Source organism: Thamnophis sirtalis, unplaced genomic scaffold (assembly GCF_051295495.1).
Source record: "Thamnophis sirtalis isolate CommonGarterSnake01/CBP01778 unplaced genomic scaffold, rThaSir2_p1.2 scaffold_1, whole genome shotgun sequence".
NCBI lineage: Eukaryota > Metazoa > Chordata > Lepidosauria > Squamata > Natricidae > Thamnophis > Thamnophis sirtalis.
This window is the reverse complement of record NW_028261381.1, coordinates 97,955,727-97,981,989: the sequence shown is the minus strand read 5'-3', so window position 1 is coordinate 97,981,989 and position 26,263 is coordinate 97,955,727. Positions and strand designations below refer to the sequence as shown.

The window sequence follows — 26,263 nt, the reverse complement described above, 5'->3', positions numbered from 1 at the left end:
CGAACCCCCCTAGATAGGCTCCATCCACTTTATGCAGGGGATTTACCGAGCAACTTGGGGGCCCTTCCGTCCCATACGTTTAAGTTAGGGGATCCCGTTTGGGCTCGTTCCTTTTCAGGGGATCCACGGTGGGTTCCCGCAACAATCACAGCTTTGACTGGCCCCTGTTCCTTCAGGGCCGGTCTGGCCGACGGAACGCAATGGAGGCGCCACCTGGACCAGTTAAGGCGCCGCCTCCCTGCGGAAATAGACGGCCCGGGCCCCCCAGACATTCGCCCTCAGCGTGAGCTACCCTTGATGACCTTATCCCCAACGGACTGCCTTTCCTCGGGGAACGGGGGACAAGCCGATACGAACTTTTCGGACAGACGTGCCTCATTTGGCCATTCTTTCCCTCAAAGCCTTTATCGAGACTCTGACCATATATTCCAACCAGATTGTACGGGTCCATCGTCGGATACTCCGGCTGTTGCGGAGATACCATCTCAGACAATTGGAGCGCCATCTCTCGGGGCCGCATCACAGGATCACCGTTCCGCCACAGACTTGCCTCTGTTGGCGATTCCCCCCCCGACGACAGCTGCCGGGGAGCTACGAAGGTCGGGACGAGAGCGGCACCGTCCCACCTATCTACAGGACTATGTTTGCCCTTCGTGAGGGTACTTGACTAGGGGGGGAGGGGTGTTGAATACTGGCTTGCGGGCGGAGCCGGTTCAATGTCTTCCCTGATTGGCCGAGACACTCGACGCCCCATTGGCTCATTGCTCAAACCCGGGGGTATAAATGTTTGGCGCGAACCACGCCAGGTTAATCATAGTTTACTCTGCTAGAATAAAGGTTGCTGTTTTACTACCTTCTTGTCGCGTCCTCCTCCTTCCGCTCCAAGATGCAAAAAAGATGATATGCTACCTGATGTAAAAGATGAAACTGAATCCATTATTTGACCTACAGAAGGCAGCTGCAATTGAATCTCTCTTTAACATTAATGGTGGGACCAAATTCTCCCTGAAGGGAAGGGCTCTAAATGATGTGGTTTATGGCACTTTCCAAAAACACACATCATTCCTCAGAAAGGAACAGCTTGGAATCTTGCTTCTCCGTCTCTACCCTCTCTATATATAGAGTGACCCCCCCCCAAACAGGTAGTCCTCGACTTACAACCACAATTGAGCCCAAAATTTCTGTGGCTAAGTGAGACAGTTAAGTGAGTTTTGTTCCATTTTGCAACCTTCCTTGCCACAGTTGTTAAATGAACAACTTCAACGTTGTGAAGTTATTCACATGGTTGTTGAGCGAATCTGGCTTCCCCATTGACTTGGCTTATCAGAAGGTCGCAAAAGGGCACCCCGCACCCTGAACTGTCATAAATAAAGTCAGTTGCCAAGCATCTGGATTTTGATCACGTTACCATGGGATGCTGCAATGGTCATAAGTGTGAAAAACAGCCATAAGTAACTTTTTTTCAGTGCTGTTTGTAGCTTCGAATGGTCACTAAATGAACTGCCATAACTCAAGGACTACCTAATTCTTTCAAGATCAGTAGTATATTAGCATTTATCCTTTTTTTCTGGCCAGTGTCTTGCAAGTTCAGGGATCTGTTTTGCTATGCTTACATGTAAATAGAATCTGAAGTCAAATGCAGGCAAATAGATTTAAGAATCAGTGCCATGTTTTCCATTTTTAAAAATTGTATTTCTGTTAGATGGTTTTACTGTTTCATTTAGACAAATTGAACATTGTGACTTTCTGCAGAGGGAACTAATATTAATGGGGATATATGGCTATTACTCACTTGCACTGGAGTCCCAGTGACTTATGACTGTTTGCTTAATGATGTTTCTAATTAACAATGGCAAACAATTTACAGTAAAGCACTTCTAACAGTTGCAAAACATTGCTCCACCCCCACCACCAGTGGTCATGTGATCATGATCTGGATACTTAGCATACTTTACAACCTTCTCTCCTGTTTTCCTTAGGAAAGAGAAGCCAATAGAGAAGTCAGCATGGAAGGTTGCAAGTTGCTGCTTCCTGCCAAGAGGATTTCTTATTATCTCTGAGCCTCGCAAAAATAGATCCCCACTGAAGGGTGTCAGCTCCATGCCTATTTTGATTTAAGGAAGCCAAGTAGGCACAGAGAGCTAAAATCTTCCAGGAAGCAGCTCTGTTGTTCTGGAGGCTGACTGAAAGAGCTGCCTGCCAAAGGATTTCAGCGCTGTGCCTGCTTGGATTTTGGCAAGGAGGATATTGAGCTTCTGAGCAGAGAGGCAGTACAAAGTAAGAAGTGCAAAGTGCCTTGGAGTGGGGAAGCTCTCACACAGACCTCACACAAGTGTCTCTTTGCTGAGGAGCTAAAAATCCTGCTTGGATTTCAGCAGAGAGGATTTTCAGCTCCGGAACAGAGACACAATCACATGTGGCCTGCATCAGGCTTCCCCCATTCACCGTGAGGCACTCTGCACTCTTTACCTAGGACTCCTTCCGCTTAACAACCTGGAGATTTCTTAACAACTGCAACTGGGAATGCTGGAGTTAATAGTTGTTGAACAAAGCAGTCAAGTGATATCTCATTTAACTACTACTTCACTCAACGACCAAACCTTGGGTTGCAATTGTGATCATAAGTTGAGAACTGCCTTACTGAAGATCCACCATTGGAAGAAACATAGCAGAAACATCTCACGTACGCAAGTGGAATAGAATTTATCAATAGAATCACTCCAATAGCAAAACAGTATCCTTACAATTGGAATCTTAATTTTGTGTGTGACTATGAGAGGCACAGGAAGGAAATCACTTTTACGTTTCTTCTTGAATTCATAGGCTGTCCCCCAATTTAGATGTTTGCAAATAAATTTTCCTTCCTTTGAATCTACTGCCACATCCTTATTATTCCCAATTTAACTCAGAGATAAATAATGTGATTACTTCTGAATATGTTCAGTTTCTGTTTTATTTTATTTTTTGTATCTTGCCTTTATTGTTTTTACAAAAAACGTAAAGCGGCGAACATATCCAACACATCTTCCTCCTCCTATTTTCCCCACAACAACAACCCTGTGAGATGAGTTCAGCTGAGAGAGAGTGACTGGCCCAAAGTCACCCAGTTGGCTTTTAGGACTAAGACAGTACTAGAACTTATGGTTTCTCACTTTCCAGCAGAGGTGGGTTCCTACCTGTTCGGACCGGTTTGGCCGAACCGGTAGTAACTTGGCATCGCTGGAACCAACAGCGATCCATGCCTGCCACGCCCCTGAACCAGTTCTCCTATGGGGCCGCCATATTGTTTTTTGGTCCTGCGCATGCGCAGAATAATTTTCAGTGGCAAAATTTTTGAGGCACCAAACCGGCAGCAATGCCGATAGCAACCTACCCCTGCTTTCCAGCCTGCGGACTTAACCACTAGATCAAACTGATTAATACAAGAGAATTACATAATTTTTACTTATAAGGTACAGGCAGAATGCAACTGTTTTCAATTTTTTAAAAAAATTATATTTAATAGTCCTCATTTGATAACCGATGGAAGGGAGCAGTAGATAGGACTTGTCCATTCTCCAGTGTCTTCCAAAGCACCTTTGTAATGAATCTCTCTAGATACTAACGATAGGCTTACTATCTTATTTATGTAAAAAACAGATGGACTGTCTATTCTCTGAAAAAAAGATCTAACCTAAGAGAAATTATAGCATGAATGTTTGTATCAAGATAGTTATGTTTCATAAAATATGACCAAAAATGGCAATTACACTGTAAACCGTAGTAATGAAGAACTACAGTATAAGATATCAAGTGATTTTCACAAAATTCAGGAATATTTTTTAGGGTACAATGGTACATGGGAAGGACCTTGGGAGATTGACAAAAAGATGCTTAAGTTGGATAAGGTTGGACAGTTGGACTATAGCCAACAGTTGGTGCATAGTAGGTGAAGTGAGAGATTCAGGAGATATTCTTCCTAAGTTATAAGGCTATAAAGGTGACAGCAGCAGAATTGTATTTTTAGACTTGCAAGATTCTGTAAATGCTGCTTTACAATAAAATAGAAGTAGCGTATCTGACCATGTTTCCTATTTGGTCTACCTGGTAGGCTGACATAGAGCTCTGTGAAGCCTCACGGAACTTCAGTGAAAATTCAGAGCAAAGCACTTCAAAGCTTCTTTGTGAAGCAACCTGATTCCTCCATGATTATGTTATTGTTCTTTCCTTGGAGATCCTCTCAGCCGCCTTCTGAAGAACTTGGGAGAAGGCTGAGAGGAACCTTTTTCTATAGCACTAGCTGGTGTGATTGCAGTTTGGTGGCTCTGGTGAATGCTGTGAGGTTGCCCACAAGTTGAGTCTAAGGCAACCACCTCAAACCTTCTCTGGACCACCAGCGGAAGGTTTTTCTGGGTTGGTTTGCTCTAACAGTGTGCCATGGATAATCCTTAAGTCATGTAGCTGAGAAGTTAGAGCTGCAGGCTGAAGGCTACGAGGACTCTTCCACATTACAACCTTCTCCTACACCCTAAATGCTTGGTTGAAGTGAGTTATGTCTCCTGCATGGGAGAATCATTTCTTCAAAACCAATCAGTGTCATTTCCTAGAGGACTTATTTTGAAGAAATGTGTTACCTTTAAAGACTTAATATTCATTCAGAATCAAATTGCACATTTAATTGCCCTTCATTGCTTTAAAATGGCAGCATTAATTGTCTGTAATAAGTATGAATAAACTACTTCAGTGGGTTATGCATGCCATATCTCATTAAAAGCATTATATGGCCTGTCCTGGTTGTACAATCATTGATTAATTAAATAATCCAATCTGCTTGTAAAAGCTGTAGTGAAATCAGAGTGGACTCCCCCAAAATAATATTTTTTTTAAAAAATAATTAGCACAATTGTTTTAATAACACTATGCTTGATGAGTTTCAGTCTCAGTAATTCCTACATTTTCCTTGGAGTAGTGCTTTATTATTTAGATTACCAAACAAATAACATACATATAAATTGGGCCATAGAACAGATCTGCTAACAAAAGTTTACTGCTGGAGTTCAGTTCTCTGTTTTCATGCCAAGATTTTGCCTATTCAACCCAGTAATACTTGCAGATAAGTATATTTCAATGGAGCATAATGTATTAGGATTAAGTGCCTGGAAATTAATGTAAATTTTTAAGATGAAATGCCCTAAAGCACAACTGCGTATAAATTATTATAACTATAATGCCTTTAGATGCTTTTATTTTTTATTACTAGAAAATGAATTCGTTCTAGTTACTAGCACTACTAATCATAATGCTATTAATATTTATAACACTGTTCCTTTCCCTAATAGACTGAATAATTAGAAATATTTGGAACATATAGTTTTTACTGCAAATATAAGAGATTGGTACCTTCTGCTTTAATTCAATTTCTTCAGCTGATAGCATATACATATGAATGGTCCATAATAACTAGCATATGACATGGTCATATCAGATCCTTTCATTTCAGAACAAAAAATTAGGGAGATTCTGAAGTGTTCTTCCTTCTGTGTCCTGCATTGAGTGCAGGACAGTGGTGGGTTGCTTACTGGTTTACTACCGGTTCGCTTGTGCGCAGAAGCATCCGGGCAGGTGGGCGGAGACTCCCACTGCTGCCACTACCGAACCAGGCTGAACCAGCAGCAACCCACCTCTGGGGCAGGAATGCAGAAGCTCCAGATAGACACAGGTAGTCCGTGACTTACTACCACAATTGAGCCCAAAATTTCTGTTGCTAAATGAGACAGTTGTTAAATGAGTTTTGTCCCATTTTACAACCTCTCTCGCCCTAGTTGTTCAGGGAATCACTGAAGTTGTTAAATTAGTAACACAGTTGTTAAGTTAATCTGGCTTTTCCATTGACTTTGCTTCTCAGAAGGTCGCAAAAGGTAAACACGTGACCTCAGGACACTGCAACTGCGGTAAATATGAGTCAAGCATCTGAATTTTTAACATGTGATCATGGGGATGCTGCAATGGTTGCTAATGACCAAAAATGGTCATTAGCAGAGGTGATATTCTGCCAGTTCTAACTGGTTTGGGCGAACCTGTAGTGGAAATCAATTGTGGCCCCGCCCACCCACCCTGGCTCTACAGCATCCCATTTAGGCCCTTTTTATAAGCAAAATGCATAGGCGGAAGGCGGAGCGCATACACGGATGTGGCGTGGGTGAGCGAACCGAGCACATGTGCTCTGACATTTGCAAACCAGTAGGGAAGGGAAGGGAATGCTACCCCTGGATAAGTAACAATTTTCAGTGCCATTTTAACTTTGAATGGTCATTAAACGAACAATTTTAAATCAAGGATTACCTGTAATCCAATATGAAGTAGCCCAAATAGCCAAAAGTTGATAGTATAGTTGTATAGTATAGCTGACCTGATAGTATTTGAAACTCTGTTGAATACCAATTTCTCTTATCCCAGAAAGAGGGCAGAAACATGATTTTTGGGCTGCCCCATTGAATTTTATGTGTTTGAAGTTATATTGGATTTGGGATTACAGTGTTATGATGACTCTGAAATCTAGCTGGGCGCAGATATAATATAATTCGATTCCCTTTCCCAAAGGAGCTATACTGGCTTTTATTTCTTTTTTTACTGGCTGCAGTTTGGAGGCAGCTAATTGAAAGCCATTTGAGTTACAGACCTTGGTGTTCTTTCCTATGCAGCCCAGCTTGCATATTTTTCCGTTTCAGAGTATTGGATCTAAACAATCCAATGCTAAGCACAGTTCAGATAAGCCACCAGCACATCCATAGTGTTGCTATGTCCAGTTCTTTAGGGAGACAACAGGAGAGTGAAGGCAAATCAGGCTGACCAGGGATTCATCCTGAACATATGATGAAACAACAAATTTTGCACTGCATGCTAACTGCTTAAGGGGCAGAACATTAGAAAAGACATAGGAATAGACGGAATAGGGATAGACATAGACATAGAATAGAATAGAATAGAATAGAATAGACCTGGAGGTCTTCTAGTCTAACCCCTGCTCAGGCAGGAAACTCTATAACATTTCAGACAAGTTGTCCAATCTCTTCTTAAAAACTTATGCTGACTCTGTAAACCGCTTAGAGAGGGCTGAAAGCCCTATGAAGCGGTATATAAGTCTAACTGCTATTGCTATTGCTATAGCATCTTCTGAAGGCAAGTGTTTTCACATTATTTTAACAGTTCTACATCTACTACAACTTATGACTGTCTCACCCAAAGGCCAGAAAAGAAATGAAGGCAATATCATAGAGAGATGTTGCTAGCATTCTGATGTGTAATGTGTGAATATGGCTAAACCAAGAAAATTGCTCTTATTTCATTGGCCTGGTAAAAATTTACTGTTTGGATGTTCCATGGTTTTATTATATTTTGAATGTTTCTTTAATCCAAGGAAATATTCTTTTAATTCCTTGGATTAAAGAAAGATTCAAAAAGGATACAAAACTTTTAAAGAAATTTAATGCAGAGTGCAGGATAGGCCTCAACTTGCAATCATTCATTTAGCAACTTTTTGAAGTTACATCAATATTGACAAAGACGACTTACAAATGGTCCTAACCATTATGTTCTTCCTAGCATCCCCCTGATCACTTGATCAAAATTTGGACTTTTGGCAACCAACATGTACTTACAATCTTTGCAGCAAAAGTCATGTGATCACCATTCATTATCTTCCTGGATGCTTCTGACAAGCTAAGTCAATGGTGGAAGACATATTTGCTTAATAACCACACGATTCACTTAGCAGCTTCAGTGGTTTGCTTAACAACCATGGCCAAAAACATCATAAAATTGGGGATGAATCACTTAACTGCTTCGCTTAGGAACAGAAACCTGCTCCCATTTGTGATTGTAAGTCAAGGAAAAAAAACATTCAAGATATTACTAAATAAATAAATAAATTAGCCCTTGCACAGTGTCTTTATTCTTAGGAAGTGGTATAAATGAAAGATGACTTTCTTTTATGAAGCCATATAATATGTGGCAGTAGGGAGCCATGAATGCATCTTCCAATGGAATGCCTCTTTTTATGAAATAAATTGCAGCCATTAAATGCTTGCCGTTTAATAGTCCACATTATTTTCCTAATCAAAGCTCTGTATTCCGTCCTCCCTCCCTTCCCTTTCTGGGATTTTCAACTGGTAGTGCAGCATAGACAGTTCTGATGAAGAAAATGACATGTAATAAAGAATTGAGTAGGTCCTTCCTGCTCCTCTGTTCCAATTGGCAGACCTTTTCCCCTCCAGCTTAATTTTATAATGAAAGGAAACGTCCCTGTTATAATACATCACTTGACTTCCGCTTACCAGGATTATGTTCTGCCAACAGTTAATTCATCTTTGTCATATAACTCTCATTTGGCTTTCTGCAGAGTACACCTTGATCAATGAAAACTGTCCAGGTGCTGAATGGAATATCATGTGTCGGGAGTGTTGTGAATATGATCAGATCAAATGTGTGTGTCCTGGACAGAAAGAAATAGTGGGATACACTATACCTTGTTGTAGGAATGAGGACAATGAGTGTGACTCCTGCCTAATTCACCCAGGTATGTTGATTCACTGTACTGCTTTGATGTACCCATCTGCACTTTTTTATTTACTGTATCACTTTGAATTGCATGCAGTAAATATGCTTGTAGCTAGATGGAGCATTCTGCCTGTTTTGTCTGCCAGATTTTGGTCATTAATAATTTTTCCTCCTTAGAGATGGATAGATGCCAATATAAATGCTCACTGTGATGAGAGTTAATGCATATTGTTGTTAGACTTTTCCTTTTTCTAGCAATAGAAACTCACTTTTCAGGATTTTACCACGGATGCTTGGAAGCTCTCCAAAAAGGAAGGTCACAGTTGGCTTCAGTACTACATGGAGGTTGCAATTCAGTCTTCAAGGCCTAATTTGCAAACTATCTTCTTTTTAAAAAATAGAAAAGAATTATTATTGATTTTAAACTCAGCTGAGGAAAAAAAATTAAGTTGAAGATAAAGGATATGAAGAAGCAGCTTATAAAACTTCTAAGAATATGTATCAGTAGGATTTTTCCTGATTTGAAACTTATTCAAAAGATGTGCTTCATGCTAAATGGGATTGTAAGTGTAAGATTTCATTAAAACCACCATGTCCTCTTTTAGATTTTCCAAATGAGCCTAAATAAGTTAAAGCTGCTGTAAGCTTTAAAGTTGAGGCTTTAAAACAGTTGTATCTTTAATGGGACATATTAGCTCACACAGAAGCCAGAAGTAGATGCAACTGGCTTAAAGAAGTGCTCCACTTTCATCTCTGTGCTCCAAAGCTCCACTTCTAAATACTTTTTGAATGATGCACAGCCCTCCTTTTTATTATGTTGAATAATATATTTATGTTGAAATTTGCAAATGACTATGAAAATGTAAATGTGTAAAATATATCCTGAACTCTTGTTCATAAACTTTAGGGCAGAAACTAGTACTGAATCCTATTTAGAGCTGTCATTGGGACATTACTGAAATTAAAATTCTAGTTTAGATTGATCTGACTTGATATAAAGCAATATAGGATGTTCAGGAAGTAAATTTCATTGAAACAAGAGAATTTCAGGAAAAGGAGGAAGAGATCAATAGGAGAGAGTCTGAGTGCTATATCCAGGGGTGGGCTGCTATGGGTTCGCCCAGGTTTGGGCGAACCCATAGCTAAAGTTATGTCCAGTTCGGAAAACCTGCAAATCCCACCCTTGGCTGGCCCTGCACACCCTTCCCCATCCCTCTCAGGAGTCTCCATGTGGCCTGATTTGGATGTGAGGTAAGTGCAGAGCCTGTGCAGATGCTCTGGGAGTGGGAAAAACAGACGACCTGGAAGTTCCGGAAGGCTAAAACAGCCCCATTTCTGGCCTCCGAAGAGCCTGTACAGCCAGAGGGAGGCAGTTTTCACCTCCCAGAGGCTCGAGGAAAGCCTTCAGAGCCTGGGGAAGGTGAAAATGGTCTCCCCACTGTGGTACAGGAGGCCGACTAGGCCACATCTGTTTAATCCTCGGGCGTACGACTGACAGCCAAGCCGCGCCTGACTGGCTAAGGCGCGGCTGTCAGACGCGTGCCTATTGCCTCCTGCTTGACAGCTCCATATAAATAGCTGTCAAGCAGGGCGGGGTCCCAATCTACCACTAGCTAGTACTACTGTTCAGTTCTGTTCTAATAAAGCTGTTGAAGTTACCTCAGGAGCCTCCTGCCTCATTTTTCCTCGGTCCACTTCAACATCCACTATGGCCCTGCCTATCTAGCAATCGGGTAGAGAACCCGTTGCTTAAATTTTTGAAGCCCACTCCTGGCTATAGCTATAGGCATCTGTGAGTGATGAGAAGAGAGGTCGGGTGAAGAAATGTACAATGTGGCATCATAACACAAACCCTATAACTTTAGTGTATGCATCTTACATTGAAGTATAAGTGCGAAACATGGTGGTTGTGTTGTTATGTCATGTCATTGTTTTTTCAGTCATTGAAGACTACAGGAAAATTCATGTTTGTAATTTTTGTATTCAGCCCTCAGAATTGTATTTATAGTCTCTCTCTTTATGTTTGAGTCTGTTTGGCTTGGAGGAGTGTTATTGCTTGAAAGGACTTGTCCAAGCCACATTTTATGCAGCCAAAGTAAAAACATTGGTTGCCTGCGTGATAGTTCACAGCTACCTATCGGAGAAACCCAAATGTAAGCATTCGTAATTTATAAAGAGTTTGCCTCCTCTTCTTTCAGGTTGCATGATTTTCGAGAATTGTAAGACCTGTCGCAATGGGTCTTGGGGAGGATCACTAGACAACTTCTACATCAAAGGCATTTATTGTGCAGAATGCCGAGCAGGGTGGTATGGCGGCGATTGCATGAGTAAGTATTGGCCAGAGAGGTACTTCACCAAAAGGAGAGCTGATGCTTTGGTTGGGAAAGGAAAACAAAACAAAACAAATATTCTTATAGCTCATCCAGCAATGAGCAATGTCAAGGCAAAGATAAATTCCTAATCATTTTCATGATCATTGACACTCAATTTGAAAATATAAGACAATATAGCCAAAGGCATTTTTTAGGGGTTGGGAAATGATCTCATACTGAGCTACTGGGGCTTTATAGGCCAAAGGTATTTCTCCAATTCTTTTCCCAAGATCCCGTTCTATTTCCCAGAGCTGTTATGGACAATGCTTGGTTTTTTTGTAACCCTTTGCTGCCATCTAATGGTTATCCAAATCTACACAGCACAGATCTGGGTTGTAACCAGAGTGCAAAGTATTCTGTGGAATACAGCCATTGCCACAGAGAAGGAGGGAGTTGGAGGATTATCCTACAGTTTATAGGAGGCAGTTTATAGATCGCTGCTTGGTCAGGAAATTGAAAAGTAGAGCACTGTTATCAGATAAATGTTCTGCCACTGCTTGAAGACTACAGGTGAATAAAAGCTATCAACAACACACTTAAGGTAACTAATCTTATCTCCGATTTTTAATTTTCACTGCAATACTTTTCCTGAGCGACATAGGTTTTTATGCCTAATCTGAATATTTTTTCCAGGGCCTTTGGGTGCTTCCTTAGCAAAAGATAAATTGAATTATTTTTTCAAGTGTGGGTATAATCCTTATCCTTAGGAAATCGATAGGAATAGTTAACTGAAGAAAGCGTAAGGACAATATTCATTGCTGGGCTTGCAGATAAAAATATATACACCTTATATCTGCATTTGCAGAAAATTATACCATATGGACTGAATGGCAAAAGAAAATATGTTGGTTCAGGAGCACAATTCTTTGCACATTTCAAGGCCTGGAAATCCTTTTCTTTCTGTTTATTTGCTGTCTTGATTGTAGTACCAAGACCTATCCTGTAAGCGGTGCACACGAGATTTGCCAGGACAAATAAAAATCTAACTAGATTCTTGGGGGGGGACTTTCTTAAAATAACTTGTTACAGATTAGTGAGAAATCATTGCATGTGCAAAGGCTAATAAGAATAATATGCAAAAATTCATCACTGCAGCATTTTAAATGTTCTACCTTTGAATATGGATGCAATGCTGACTGAATGCAATTAGTTCTAATTTTTAAAAACCTTGCACTGAATTGTGAGTTTTGGAAATATGTTGATTTGAAGAGTAGATTGAGTATAAATGTCTGTGATTCATTCACTGCAAACCTATATTGTAAAATGCATTATTTCTTTTTAAAAAAAGATTTCCTTTTTGCTATCAGTAAAGGCACCCCAGGAATGTTCCAATACATAATTGCCAAGAGGTATTGCCATTGAATTAAGTGGACCTTAATTTCAGTTACATGTGAATAAAACTGTATTGCTGTTATAATTAAAATAGGACAATGTAAAGTTAAATTTTACCAAATGCTAGTCTTTATATAATGTAATGCAGCAATGAAGGTTTAAATCTAAAAAGATCAGAAATGAATAGGCAGTGTTACACTGTATTGAAGCAAAAACTGGATTCTCCAGAAGCAAGATAGATGCTTTTGAAAAGCAGTGTGGGAGAAGACTCATGAGAATCCCATGGATTGCCAAGAAAACAAAGAAATGGCTCATAGAACAAATCAATCCAGTGTCCTCACCAAAGCACAAATGACTAGGGTCAAATTATTTGATTATGATCATGCTCTCCTCAGAAGTCAGGGAAAGATGGGGAAAAGAGAGAAAATGAAGAGCAGCAAGGTTGTGAAACATAAATACAATAGCAATGTGCATTACAGGAAGATTTGAATAGCCAGATTGGTAGTAGATTATGCTGGGGAAATCAGTCAATTGCCTGTAAATCTGGTACATTTACACAGTCAATTATCTTCATTTACGTATATCTAATATTCTCCATCACAAGCACCAACCATGTCTCACAGAAGCCTAGATGCATCCTCATATTCTCCTCACTTCTTCCAGAAAGGATGAAAATGAAGAAAGGAGAAGAAGAGAAAAGAGATGAGTTAAGGAATAATATAAATGGAAGGGAAGAGAAGTAGGTTAACAACTAAATGTAGATAACACATTATCGTGAAAGCAGTATTTTCACATTTAAGGTCATTAATAATTATTTCAGAGGGCTAACCTCTCTCTATAGCCATTTATTTTCAGTTTTCAATAAGATGTAGAGAATGTCATCTTTGATCACTAGAATAGCTTCTTCTTCTCAAGTGGTTTTCATGAAACAGGTTTCAGGCACTGGTGTCAGATCAATTAGTTGTTGTTGATTCTTGTATTTCTGTGACGATATGTTCCTAAAGTAATCTTTCAGGCCTTGTGATGATGCACCTTTTGCAATTATAATTGTCTCCATCAGGCACTGGTATCTATTCTGTAACTGCTGTAATGAAGACAGGTACAGCTAGGCTCCTTAGTTTCAGGGGTGGGCTTCAAACATTTCAGCAACGGGTTCTCTGCCGGGTTGCAGGGTGGGTGTGGCCATGGTGGCCATGGCCTAGTCAGCCTCCTGCACCACATGTTCGCCTTCCCCAGGCTTAGGAGGACGAAAACTGCCTCTCTGGGCTCCGGAGACACTCTGGAGGCCAGAAATGGGCCTGTTCCAGAACTTCAGGGAGGCCAATTTTTCCCCCTCCCCGAGCCTCCGTGTGGGCCCTGCACTTACCCCCAAAACAGGCCATGTGGAGGCTCCTGGGAGGGGTGGGAGGGGCCAGCCAGGGATGGGATTTGGAGGTTCTCTGAACAGTCCATAATGTTAGCTACAGGTTCTCCTGAACCCGGGCGAACCCATAGCAGCCCACCCCTGCTTAGTTGTCATCCAGTAATTCAGCTACATGCTTACATGCTTAGTTAGGGTTCTTTTTTTGTACTGTGTATACCAGGGGTGTCAAACTGGCAGTCCATGGGCTGGATGCGTCATGCAAAGGCCACACCCACCCCAGTTCCGCAAAGGCAAAAAACATTGCAATATGTCCCATGATACAATCGAGTTTGACACCCTTGGTATATACTATACCTTGTGGTGTTCCTGTTATCATTAGTCATAAGGTTAATGGTAACATGCTTCAGATTAACCACATGCAAATAAAGTTCTGCATCCTTATTATTATTTTCAATTTTCACGAACATTTTTCACATACAAATAAATTAAAATGATAAACCACCATTGCTAATTGGTTCAGCCATATAAGTACCTCATACTAAACTGATATACTGTATAAATATCCAACTTACTTTTTTGTTTGGGATAAGCAACTCTCTGCGACATTCAAAAAAAGAGTAAGTCACTAAAATATAAAGGCAGGAGAAAAGAGAAGGGGAAAGTATGCTCTCATACACAGCAGCTTTTACTTGGTTCAGCTTTTATATGTTACAACAGCCCACTTACAGTTATTCCTCAAATTACAACCACAATTGGGGTTGGAATTTTGGTCACCACCACCACGATGTGGTCAATAAACAATTTTATGACCATTTTACCATGGTTGTTAAATGAATTACCATAGTTGTTAAGTGAATCCAGCTTCTTCAAATGTCTTTGCTTTGCATGAGCTGACTGGAAAGGTTGCAAATCACAACCATATGATCACAAGATGCTGCCACCATTGCAAATGCGAGTACCTGAAACACACAAATTACAATCATACGATGAGGGAGGCTAGGCAATGGTCATACCTTTGAGGATAGATTCCTAGTCACTTTTTCCGAGGTTGACACAATTTTGAACTTTTGTTAAACACGTGATTGGAGGACTATCTGTTCTACCCAGTTTTGACTTCTTTCTACCAGCATTTATAGGGGGTTTTTTCCATCCATTTTTCTACATTTTGCAAGCCCTGTTTATCTGCTTGTAAGATAAAGTAAGAAGTAACTTGCAGCATTCACTCTGTTTTCTCTGTCACAGATCCATGATCTCTGTGCATCACACAATTTAACATTTGCTGCAAATCCTTTGGGTGTTCAGTCAACTACATGGCATTGTTTACATATGAAAACGCACATATTTACATTACAAATAGATGAACCTCTAATGTCACTATAAGCACAATTATCTATTAACATATTAAACAATCATGGGGATACTGCACTCTTGTATCTTATTCTCTGTTTTGCATATTGAATAATTCACCATTTATTTTGGGGTATACTTTTCTTCCAATTAGTCTACTCTTACTGCATTCAGAAGCCAGAATTTAAATCTAAAGTTATTTCACTATTTAGGTTTAAATCTGTGGTTTTGTCTTTTATGGTCTATTTCATGGACACCTATTTAAGAAGAAAGTTACATCTAAAAATATTTGTTACTGTTAGTGAATACTGCCCTTTGGAACGATTACCCCCCGAGATCCGGACCCTCCCCACTCTTCTGGCTTTCCGTAAGTCTGTTAAGACCTGGCTGTTCCGGCAGGCCTGGGGCTGTTGATCTTGATTGAACTTCAGCCCCTTTGAAAACTGAGTGCATGTTGTGTTTCTGTTTTTTAAGCCATTCTGTCTTGTGTTTTTAATCTTTTTTTAATATTTTTAAACTGCTTTTATGTAAGCTGCCGGAGTCCTTCGGGATTGGGTGGCGTACAAATCTATTAAAAGTTGAAAGTTGTTACTGTTAGTGTATATTTACTCTAATTCTGTGGCCTCAGACAAAAAATATGTTCCAAAATGTTTTGCCATCTTTTTTTCCAGACACAAAAGGAACAGTGATTGTGACAGCCTTTCAGAATTGATTCCTTTCCGACTCTCTTCCCTTCCTAAGCACCTCTTCTTCCACCCTCAGGACAAGACAGGATTTATGCTCAGCATTTAAATTATTCTCGAAACTTTCCATCCATATCTCTCTCCCCTCCCCCTCTTATCAAAGGATGGGCAGGTATCGTGTATCCCTCTGGTGGATGGATTAGAAACAGAAAAATGACAATTGGATCTGACCATGTATATGTTCCACGCGGAAATGGTTTGTGGCAAATAGGAGCTTGTTTCTCTGGAGCATTCTTTGAATGGCTCTCTTTTTAGCCTTTGGACCACCTGCTTTGTTGGCCAGTCCTACTTCCTTGGCAGAAATGTCCCACAAGTTCAAATTGTACTGTTCTCCAAAGAAAGGTGCATTCAGTATTCTTTGCACGGCACCATCTCTTTGCACCAGTTCTCTCTTGCCAATGGCAAGAGAAAGAAAGGGAACAGAAAAGACCCCTTATAATGAAAAGGGAATGTTCTCTGAGGTGATTCAAGGACCCTTGTCAATCCTTCTGAAGAAGGTTTCCTGCAGCTTTGTCTCAGGTTGTTTTGAGAGGAGAGCCAGCAACTGTGCTACGTTTCCTCTCCCCAGTGTGGGAAGCTACATTAGTTTCCAGCGGATCCTGGCATATCTCAACAGCATCCTAATGACAGTCATGGGGGCAATGTAATTAATTCTCCAGTTTTTCACATCAGGAGCCAAGAAGCCCTGGTGTGGAATGAAGCACTTATGACAGACCCTTCTGAGCTTGTTTTGTGTTTTATTGGAATCTACATAGCTGAGGGTAATTGAGGGTAAACTGGCAAATGATTTGCATGTATAGGAATGGACAAATCTTAGCAAGGTAGAAGGATACAGGAAATACTGAGACAGGACATTTGGCATGTTCCTGAAGATGATTCAACCACATCACTATTCATTAGAGGACCCTCTTCTTACTTTAATTTTTCTAAATGTGTTAAGAATTCCCAGCGTTTCAATGTAAACACATCTTGGAATGGCACCAGTTCTTCTTAATGACCATGGTTCCATAAAAGTTCTCCTGATCGACCCTTTCTGAAATCTGAAGGAGTTAAGAGTGCTATTATTATTACCAGTTATTACCAACCAGTACCAAAATAATAGTAGTTTTACATTCTGTATTGTCTTTGGGCTCCTTGTATGGTTTGCCTGTATATAAGAACTTAAGACTGAAAAAAAACTGTGTGACTATTTTTGCCATAGCAAATTCATGTAAGCAATTACTTTTGCTGAGGAAAGCAAGAAAAATGTTATTATGGTTGCAAAGCCAGCCAGATGTTTCGACAATTTTATCCATCTATTCTGTCCTTCCCAAGGACCTGGGATAGGCAGATGTTCTTTAATGGTGTTAAAGTGTCACTGTAGGACAGTGATGGCGAACCTATGGCACGCATGCCACAGGTGGCACATGGAGCCATTTATTAGGGCACCCGAGGCGCTGCCTTGTCAGCTGGCCAGCGCGCATGCGCGCTGGCCAGCTGAGTTCACCCTTTTTTAAAGCCATTTTTCACCCTCTCCAGGCTCCAGAGGCTTTATAGGAGCCTGAGAAGGGTGAAAAGAGCCTCCCCTGCCCCCCAGAAGCCCCCCGGAGCTTCCCTAAAGCCTCTGGAGCGCAAAATGGCCGTACGGGAAAATCGGAAGTTCGGAACGGACTTCCGGTTTGTTTGGAGGGTCGTTTTGACTGCTCCAGAGGCTTCAGGGAAGTCTCCTGAAGGTCCCTGAAGCCTTCAGAGCGCTTATAACAACCCTCCGAGCAAACCGGAAGTGACTTCCAGTTTGCTCAGAGGGTCATTTTGACTGCTCCGAAGACTTCAGGGAAGCCTCCTGAAGGTCCCTGAAGCCTATGGTGGGCTTCGGGGGGGGGGGAGGGCTGTTTTCGCCCTCCCCAGGCTCCTATAAAGCCTCTGGAGCCTGGGGAGGGCGAAAAAAGCATGAAAAAAATGGGGTGGTCACACCTGTAGTGCATGCATATGCACTAGGGTGTTGCACATTGCATTATGGATGCTGCACGCCCGCACATGACGCCCCCTGCGCTCTCCCCACTTATGGCATACGAGCCAAAAAAGGTTCGCCATCGCTGCTGTAGGAGGTAAGCTCTTCCAAATAAAGCTGCCTCTTGCAATTGGACAGATAGAAATATTGCTAATGTGCAAATTTTCTAAATGCCCTCAAGATTTTTTTGGTACATCATCCAGTGTGCTGATAACCAATGGGACCATGGCCTCTTTATGCTATAGATAGTCCTTGACTTACAGCAGTTCATATAGTGACCATTCAAAGTTACAACAGGACTGAAAAAGTAACTTACGACCATTTTTCACACTTATGACCATTGCAGCATCCTCGTGGTCATGTGATTTACATTCGGATGTTTGACAACCGATTCACATTTATGACAGTTGCAGTATCCTGGGGTCATGTAATCATCTTTTGCAAACAAAGTGAGTGGAGAAATCAGATTCACTTAATCATGTTACTAATTTAACAATTGCAGTGATTCGTTTAACAAATGTGACAAGAAGAGTCATAAAATGAGGCAAAACTCACTTAACAAATTTCTCACTTGACAACATAAATTTTGAGCTTAGTTGTGGTTGTAATTGAGGACTACCTGTCTAATCTTTCAATTTCAATTTTCAGATCATGATACTTTGTGGTCTTCTCCAATTTTTTGTCTCCTTGGTATCATCACAGCAATTATCCACATTTTCTTCTTTTCAACCACAGTTAAATCTGGTGTGTTATATGTCAAGACTTGTGCCAATTATTAACCAGTTGCTGATGTCTATTTTATTCAACACTTCATATAGTTGTTTAGTCATGTAAATTAGTCAGGTGTTTGAGAAGAGTTTTTCATGTGCATATCACCAATAACTTGTATTTTGATATTGTTCCTGAGGTAAATTTTCTATAAATATCTATGTGATTTTTCTTTTTCTTCCCTTTAGGGTGTGGACAGGTTATCCAAGCTTCCAAGGGTCAGATTTTATTGGAGAGCTATCCACTGAATGCCCAGTGTGAGTGGATTATACATGCCAAACCTGGATTTGGGGTTGAATTAAGGTAGGATTTTAATGTACTGAACTTCCTTTTTATATGAGTGGACAAAAGTGTGTTGAGGTGTCAGACTAATATTTCAACCTGCCACCAAAGGAATTTTTACTGGCTTTTCCCCAGAGCTATTAATTTCAATCATAGAATACAAAGTATTTAAATAGATAAATGTGTGTCTTTGTCTTTCTGTGTCAGTTTAAAAACATTACAAATAAATTTGTATTATATTGTAATACACATTGTATCAGATTATATTCTCAGTTTATTGGCTCTTGGGCCATCTTTGTTACTGGAAGATCATTCCATGAATGAACTGGAAACTTCTTCATGAAGGCATATTCACTATTATTGACACAAAATTTCTCTACGTGTCTATGGAGATTCTCAGTCATCCAGTCATGGTTATCCCAAAGGTACTTTTTCAAAAGGCAACTCGACTTTCTTTGTTTTTCTTGAAGATGTTTCACTTCTCATCCAAAAAGCTTCTTGTGGGAGAAATGAAATGTATTCAAGAAAAACATAGGAGGTACAGTTGCCTTTTGAAAAAGCACCTTTTGGATTATTTTTCTACGTTCTCCTCCAGTCTCAAAATGAGTCTTCTTGAATTATGAGGAGTTTGGAAATTGGCTGTTCATATTATAGGCACTTCCTATAGACTTGAAAGAACGTTGGTAGTACAGTAATTCTACTTGTGGTCTCTGCTATTAACTCTGTTTTATGTAATTTGCAAAAATGCAAGTGAAAAACCTTTGAGAGTCAGGAGAGCACAGAAGCAAAGCAGAAATTCAATCCTATAGCACAAATGGAACAGAGATATAATTTTGGCATCTGAATTTCTCCTCTATCTCTCGTTCTGTCTCTTTCTTTCTGGTCAAGGTTTGCCATGCTGAGTCTGGAGTTTGACTACATGTGTCAGTACGATTATGTGGAAGTCCGTGATGGGGACAGTGTTGACAGCAAGTTAATTAAACGCTTCTGTGGCAATGACAGGCCTCTCCCAATACGAAGCACTGGCTCCTCCCTTCATGTCCTTTTTCATTCAGATGGTTCCAAAAATTTTGATGGATTTCATGCAGTTTTTGAAGAAATTACAGGTAAGAAATATGTTTAACTAAAATAGCTTGATCTTATAATTTTTTCACTTTTTAATGCTATTGAAATGCATTATATTGGGTCCTGATATGAAAGTAAGCTCAATTACAATTGTAAAAATTGTGATCCATGGCTGATTTTATCTACAAACAACCCAATTTTTTAGTTTATTTTGCCATAACCAGTTCCCAATTCTGGGAGGCTACAAACATGCTTTCGTATCTAATCAGACCAAATGCCTTTGAGGTCAACTTTAGGTTGACTGTGATGTAAGATTTACCCATAATTTTAAGTAGATAGAAGAAGAGAAGAATAATACATTGTGTAGGAAAGCAACATTACAATGGGTAACAGCATAATTTATTTATAAATGGATTTATCTATGAAATTTAGGGGCTAGCCAAAACAACTATGGGTAGCTTACATTAAAAGTAAGAAAGAATAACAATAATAAAAAAACACTAGAAAGATTGATGCCATGTTCATAGTACCCTACTAATCCACAAACACACTATCTCAAACAGAAAATATAACCAATAAAACTCCACAACGTCCTATTTAAGGCACAGGACAAGAACCAAGCCCCATCACTGTGGGAGATACATGGTTTTTACATGGATATTAATAAAAATGTGTACCAATAAGCAGCAAAATTCTATCCACCATACTTTCTTTCTTTCTTTTGCATCCTATAAAACTAATTGGAATCCTAAAACCTTACACATATTCATTCATATAATTCTTTGAAAATGCTACTTCCTTTTGATTATTATCACTTCCATGCAACTATACTACTGTTTCTGATCCCACTTCCTTTAAAAACATTGTGAAACTGATCTGGAATTCCTGCTACTAATGGAAATGCAAAGAATAGCACAACAGTGAGGCAAAAGTGAATGAGGGAACAGTTTCTAATAGAGGCAGAATGAGAGCCTGCTGAAGGGCAGAATGCGTGGAAGGTCAGTAAAGCACATTAGGAGAAGGGGTTGGATTTGTTAAGTTTTATCTGCATTTGAGCAGGGCTCAACATAAGTTGTCCCAGTTTCTCAATGTCAATGTTGTAAGATAGATCTGGAGATAATTCCTAGGGATAATAAATATGAAACAATAAAGTAGTATTTAATTGGTTGTGATGTTCTATGCTTGTCATTACAGTGCATTTTGGTAGAATATTGGCATGGTGCAATGGCATTTTGTAGGCTTGCAATGTAACCTGTATAGAATTCCATGAACTTGCTTGGGTTAATACTTGGCTTTGTTTTCCAAATCAGTGTATAAATTTAATAAATACAAAAAAGGAAACGATTGCTGTAAAAATGAGGATGAGAGAAAAGTTCTATAAGGTACATCGAGAAAAAAAGATAGGAACGAAATTAGAGAACAGTCAACAATGAAGATCGCAATAGGCAGGAGAAAAGTAATTTTGATGGAAATAAAATATTATTTTGGAAGTGGATGATGAGGGCTAAACAAGGAGCCTCCAGCCTAATAAAGACAAGTATAAAAATAATGAAATGATTTGGGAAGTACTTGAAGTGATTGAATGTATTTTAGACGTTTATTCAGAAATGGTGTCCACCTGCCAAAAAATACAATGTGAGAATGTTGAAAAATGGAAAGGCAATAGGTGTAGATGGTTTAAGTGGATAAAAGTTAAAATGCAGTTGGCTTATGGAAAGTTTGTGCTTCTTGTTTAATTATGTGTGAAGATTGTGTCTGAGCCTGATAATTGAAAGAATGCTGCTATTGTTCCTCTATTCAAAGGGAATAACAGTGAGCATGGCGGCAACACAGAGACTGGGAGAAGTTTAAGAGACAAAAGACAGTTGTAAGCAGTGGTGGAAACAGGATGGTTTATATAGAAAAAGAAATACAGAAGTGTAGCAAGGGGTAAACTAGAACTAGCCATACAGTAGTTCCCTTTTCTATCCTTTATCTCATGCCTTAATTCATTTGGCTTGCTGTTCTTTTCTGTGCTTTGCCTAATGATGCTTGCCCCAGTGGTAAAATCCTCTGAAGTCTGCTACCAGTTTGGTGAGTCTGCTACTGAGCATGTGCATGTGTGTCTGAGGCGCGCCCGCGCAGCGCTAAAAAAGGGACATATTGAAGCCTTCCAAGTCTACAAAGGTAGGTAGAACAGTGAGGGGGGGAGGGAATCTGCTGTTCCATGTGATTTAGATTAGCTAGACATCAGGAAATCCGATGATTCTAGCTAATATAAATCATGTGTCACAGCTGATTGTCACCCAACTGATTGTCAGAAATACCGGTTCGCCTGAACCGGTAGCATTTTTACTACTGGTTCAGGCGAACCGGTCTGAGCCGGTAGCATTTCACCCCAGCTACCCCCAAAGAGAATAGTGTGATGTGTACATATGCATAGCAACACTACAATGATCTACACTTAGAGTTCTTATGTAGCCTGCTAGATTAACTGGTTTCTTTCACAATACTTCCATTTATGAAAGTTGGATGAAGAAAAATTGTCAGAGAGTTCCATGTAAAAAATAGCAAAATGGGATATCGAAAAGTGACTCTAGTACTCAGCTTCCCACTTAAGACTGGATTCAAGACATACTTTGCTATTTGAAACAATCAGGTAAATCAAAAATTGTTTTTCAAGCCAGCAAATTGAGTCATTTCAACTCCATTCCCAAGAATGAATTCAGAATGCTGGATCTCTCCAGCCATTCTTATTTGTCTTGGGGCATTGACAGCAATGGACAATTGATAATAAAGAAAAAAATAATGTTGACAGGATACAGGGCAAAGATGGACTATAGAGGAGGCCTCCAATGGCTTTCTGCCGGAAGGCCTTTTAGAATCTCAAATATTGTCCCGCCGCTTCAAAGTCCATTGCTTGGTCTACTTTAGATTGTGTCCCTATTTGATCTGCTGGGCATGATTTTTTCCCTCCCTTGTTATTACATAAAGTACAAACAGTACCATCACAGTAGCTGCTAAAAGGAGGGCTATGTTAATTAAAGGGTCTATAAAAAGACAAAAGTCGACTCCATGAAATGGGACTTGACGTGGGATATGTTGCAGAAAGGCCTCCCACCCTCAAGGGACTAACACATTCCATACAACGGGGGATTAATAGCTCTCAATTCTTCTTCTCAGTGGGAACCGCTTGGCATTCTGCTACTGCCATCCCCCCTTTATTTCCGCCCCAGTTTTTAGCAGCAATTATGGAGAGATAAGGTGGGTGCTACTCAGATAATCTATGCAGAGCAGACTCCAGTTTGGCTGTATACAGCTTGAATGAAAATCTTTTAAAAAATTCTCCTTGGCAAAATGTTAACCTGGTCCCTGAAACTGTTGATGAGAAGGGATGTGCTTTGCATGATGAGCAAAGGGGATGGGATAAATTTTGCCTGAGCTGTGGGACCTCCAGCAGCACAAACTTAACAAACTGCCGCTGTGTGAAATCTTTCCCAGTACAAAAGCCTTGAGAGTAGTTGAAGGTCAGTGTAAGCGGAGGAACACAATTTCCTTGGCCGTCTTCCTGTGTTTATTGTTCGGACCCCATTGATGGACTGAAAGCCCGTACAGTGCCTCAAGAGGAAACTGATGTTTTCATCTTTCCCACCTCAGCTGAGTTTAGATTGCAACTCTAGAACTCCTGATTCATGATCGCATGGACTTTGATGAATATGCTGGGAGTTTTGGGGAAACTTCTAAGATGACAGTTCTAAGTGTTAAGTTTTTTAAAATCTTGCGATATCATTAAGTATTCTTTGAAGGATGATACTAAGTGTCAGGATTCTAAGTTAGATATGATATAGCCAATAAAACTAATAGTTGAGGAACCTACCTGCCTTGGAGTCGGTTTGATGTCAGGGTTCCAAGTAATGCTCCCATAGCAAACAAAACTCTGAGGCAGGTAGATTCCTCAAAGATTAGTTTTATTGGATATTTCATATTGGCACAGGCTGGTGAAAACCGACTCTAAATGTTCCCATGGTTTCCACCTAATTAAAAGTAAAAAATTCTCCCTTTCTCCCAAACAAATCAGTCACATGGTGCAATCAGGGTTGCTTGGGCAACATCACTCCTCCTTGCTTCAGCCACCTGTGGGAATGTCCTTGGTTCACAAGTGAAACTATTTTGTTTTGGCTACCAAACACCAGCTATCACTATTCCCCCCTCCCTAACCCTCATCTCCATCGTGGCAACCCTGGAGCCTTAAAATGGCCTCAGTCAGGTCAGCTCCAGAGTTGACACCAAGAGCAGTACTTACATATTGAACATAACAAATTTCAGTATTGTATATTTAATAATGGCTGGGATTCTTTCCATCTCCTCTGGCACATTTCATTTTTGTGCCTTTAGTTTCACAACCCCTTCACTAAAAACTTTTTCAGACAGCTTGCAGTGTTGCTTGATCTCTTCATTGACATTTCACTTTTATTTTATCTCCATAGGTTCTTTTGCTGTAAATGCAGTTGTAGAGTTTTCGTCTGTGGCTTCTTCCATGCTGCTTTATTCCTAATTCCCTAAAACTATAAAGGATCAATTTTCAGTTGTGACACACAGCTAATCACATACGTTATTCAGAGATATAATTATTCTTAAAGTTGGCTTTAAGAACACAAATTATGTATCTAAGCTTCTCCCTTGGGACCTGCTTTAATTTTTAAAAATAGTTGTTTTAGCATGGAATGATCTCAATCACATTACCTTGTTTTTGATAACATTTGGGCAACAAAATTTGATTCACAAGAAGGATTATTGGGGCAGAGGATGGGCTAGATAGAAGCATTTTTTAACATCACTGTCTCACAGCTTCAAGGACATATTGTTGTTTTATCAATTGCCCCCAAATACTCACATTATAAATGTCTCTCACTAAGAGAGAAAGGAGTGTAAAAGAGAGAAAAGAATTGAAAGTCTGTGGAAGGAATTGAGAAGTCTTGTGTATTTTCAGGTTGTTCTTCATCTCCATGTCTACACGATGGAACCTGCCTCGTTGATAAAATTGGTGATTACAAATGTGCCTGCTTGGCTGGCTATACTGGAAATCGCTGTGAAAGCTGTGAGTATATCACTGTAGCTATGCATAAGCATCTTCAAAGGTTCTGGGTTTTCATTCAGCTGCTGTTTGGCCTTCTCAAGTACAATGAAATAGACTTGAAGGCCATGCTTCTACAACAGGATACAGAAAAACAAGAGTTGGAAGGTACCTTGGAGATCTTCTAGGTCAACCCCTCCTCATGCAGGAGACCCTTATGGGGCAGACAGAGAATCATACAAACTCTTTAAAAATATCCCACTTAAGAATATCTTATTATTGCTTTGGACTCATCAACAGAGAAGGCCTTTGGTTTGTCCTCTGCATAATGGAGTTCTCCCATCAGTTCTGATGTCACCAGGTGTGTTGAGATAATACCCAATTTCTCTAGTCAGCCCAAAACATCTGAAAAAAGGATCTTAAGACTTGCCAATTTCAGTTCTGAGCATTTTTAAAAGAATGTTCTATTCTGAGCCCATGATGGCTTTCACTCATTGAAGTAGACTGATTTGAAGAAGTTGAGATAATCTTTTTATAATTTTTTGGAACAAAAATATTTCTCAGTTTGCATAATGCAATTGAATGTATAAATTATCATGGCCATTACTTCTTTTCCATAATTCTAAGGAACTGAGGCTATTTTGCTATAGAGTTGTTATATCTCTTTAAATTTATTTACATGGATAAAGTTTGAAACTACTTTACTAGCCCTTGAGGTACGTCTATTCATTTAAAAACCGTTCAAAGTTACAACAGTACTGAAAATAGTGACTTACAATCTGTTTTCACAACTGTGCAGACTCCCTGTAAGTTCCACATGATCACAACCTGGGCACTTGCTCACATTTACAATGGTCTTGGGACAAGAGGTCGCAATTTGTGACATTGCCAGCTGACTTCCAACAAACAAAGTCGATGGGGAAACTGGTATGGAAGGTTACAAATCGCGATCACATGGCGACTTGGTTAGCAACCATAGCAAAACGTTGTAAGATTATGTGTAATCATACAATGCCCCGCTTAATGACTGCACTGCTGAACTCAAAGTTTACAGTCCCAGATGTGGTTGTAAGCCGAGGACTATCTTTAAATACTTCATTCCTTATATCTCGTGATAATGTGTTTTTAAACAAGTCTTAGACTGGAGAATGATAGAGAATGCGTAAAACATATTATTTCACAATTCTTTATGTTTTTGTACTGAAAAATAGGACAGGTGTCTGCTTCAGAAAGTGATTAAGAACTGAGTCTTATATTTGTAACATTCAGATGCCAGGTCAGTATTGGTCCTAAAATATCTATGTACAGTACATTTGTATATATGTGCATGATTATGTTGAGAGACTCAATCATTACCATTTGAGTTACTTGAATCAGAAATGTCATGTAATTCTAGTATACTGACTATGACTG

General features: G+C 39.9%; 1 protein-coding gene across 3 annotated transcripts in view; it reads left to right on the top strand.

The window, feature by feature from the left end:
* PAMR1 (peptidase domain containing associated with muscle regeneration 1) overlaps positions 1-26,263 on the top strand; it is an 86,837-nt gene that overhangs the window by 10,114 nt on the left and 50,460 nt on the right. For all 3 annotated transcript variants that reach the window (XM_087719767.1, XM_087719764.1, XM_087719761.1), the window contains exons 2-6: positions 8,378-8,554; positions 10,734-10,862; positions 18,639-18,753; positions 19,621-19,838; positions 24,767-24,874. In XM_087719767.1, coding sequence (XP_087575893.1) covers positions 8,378-8,554; positions 10,734-10,862; positions 18,639-18,753; positions 19,621-19,838; positions 24,767-24,874 — 747 coding nt within the window. The remainder of the gene's footprint in view (positions 1-8,377; positions 8,555-10,733; positions 10,863-18,638; positions 18,754-19,620; positions 19,839-24,766; positions 24,875-26,263) is intronic.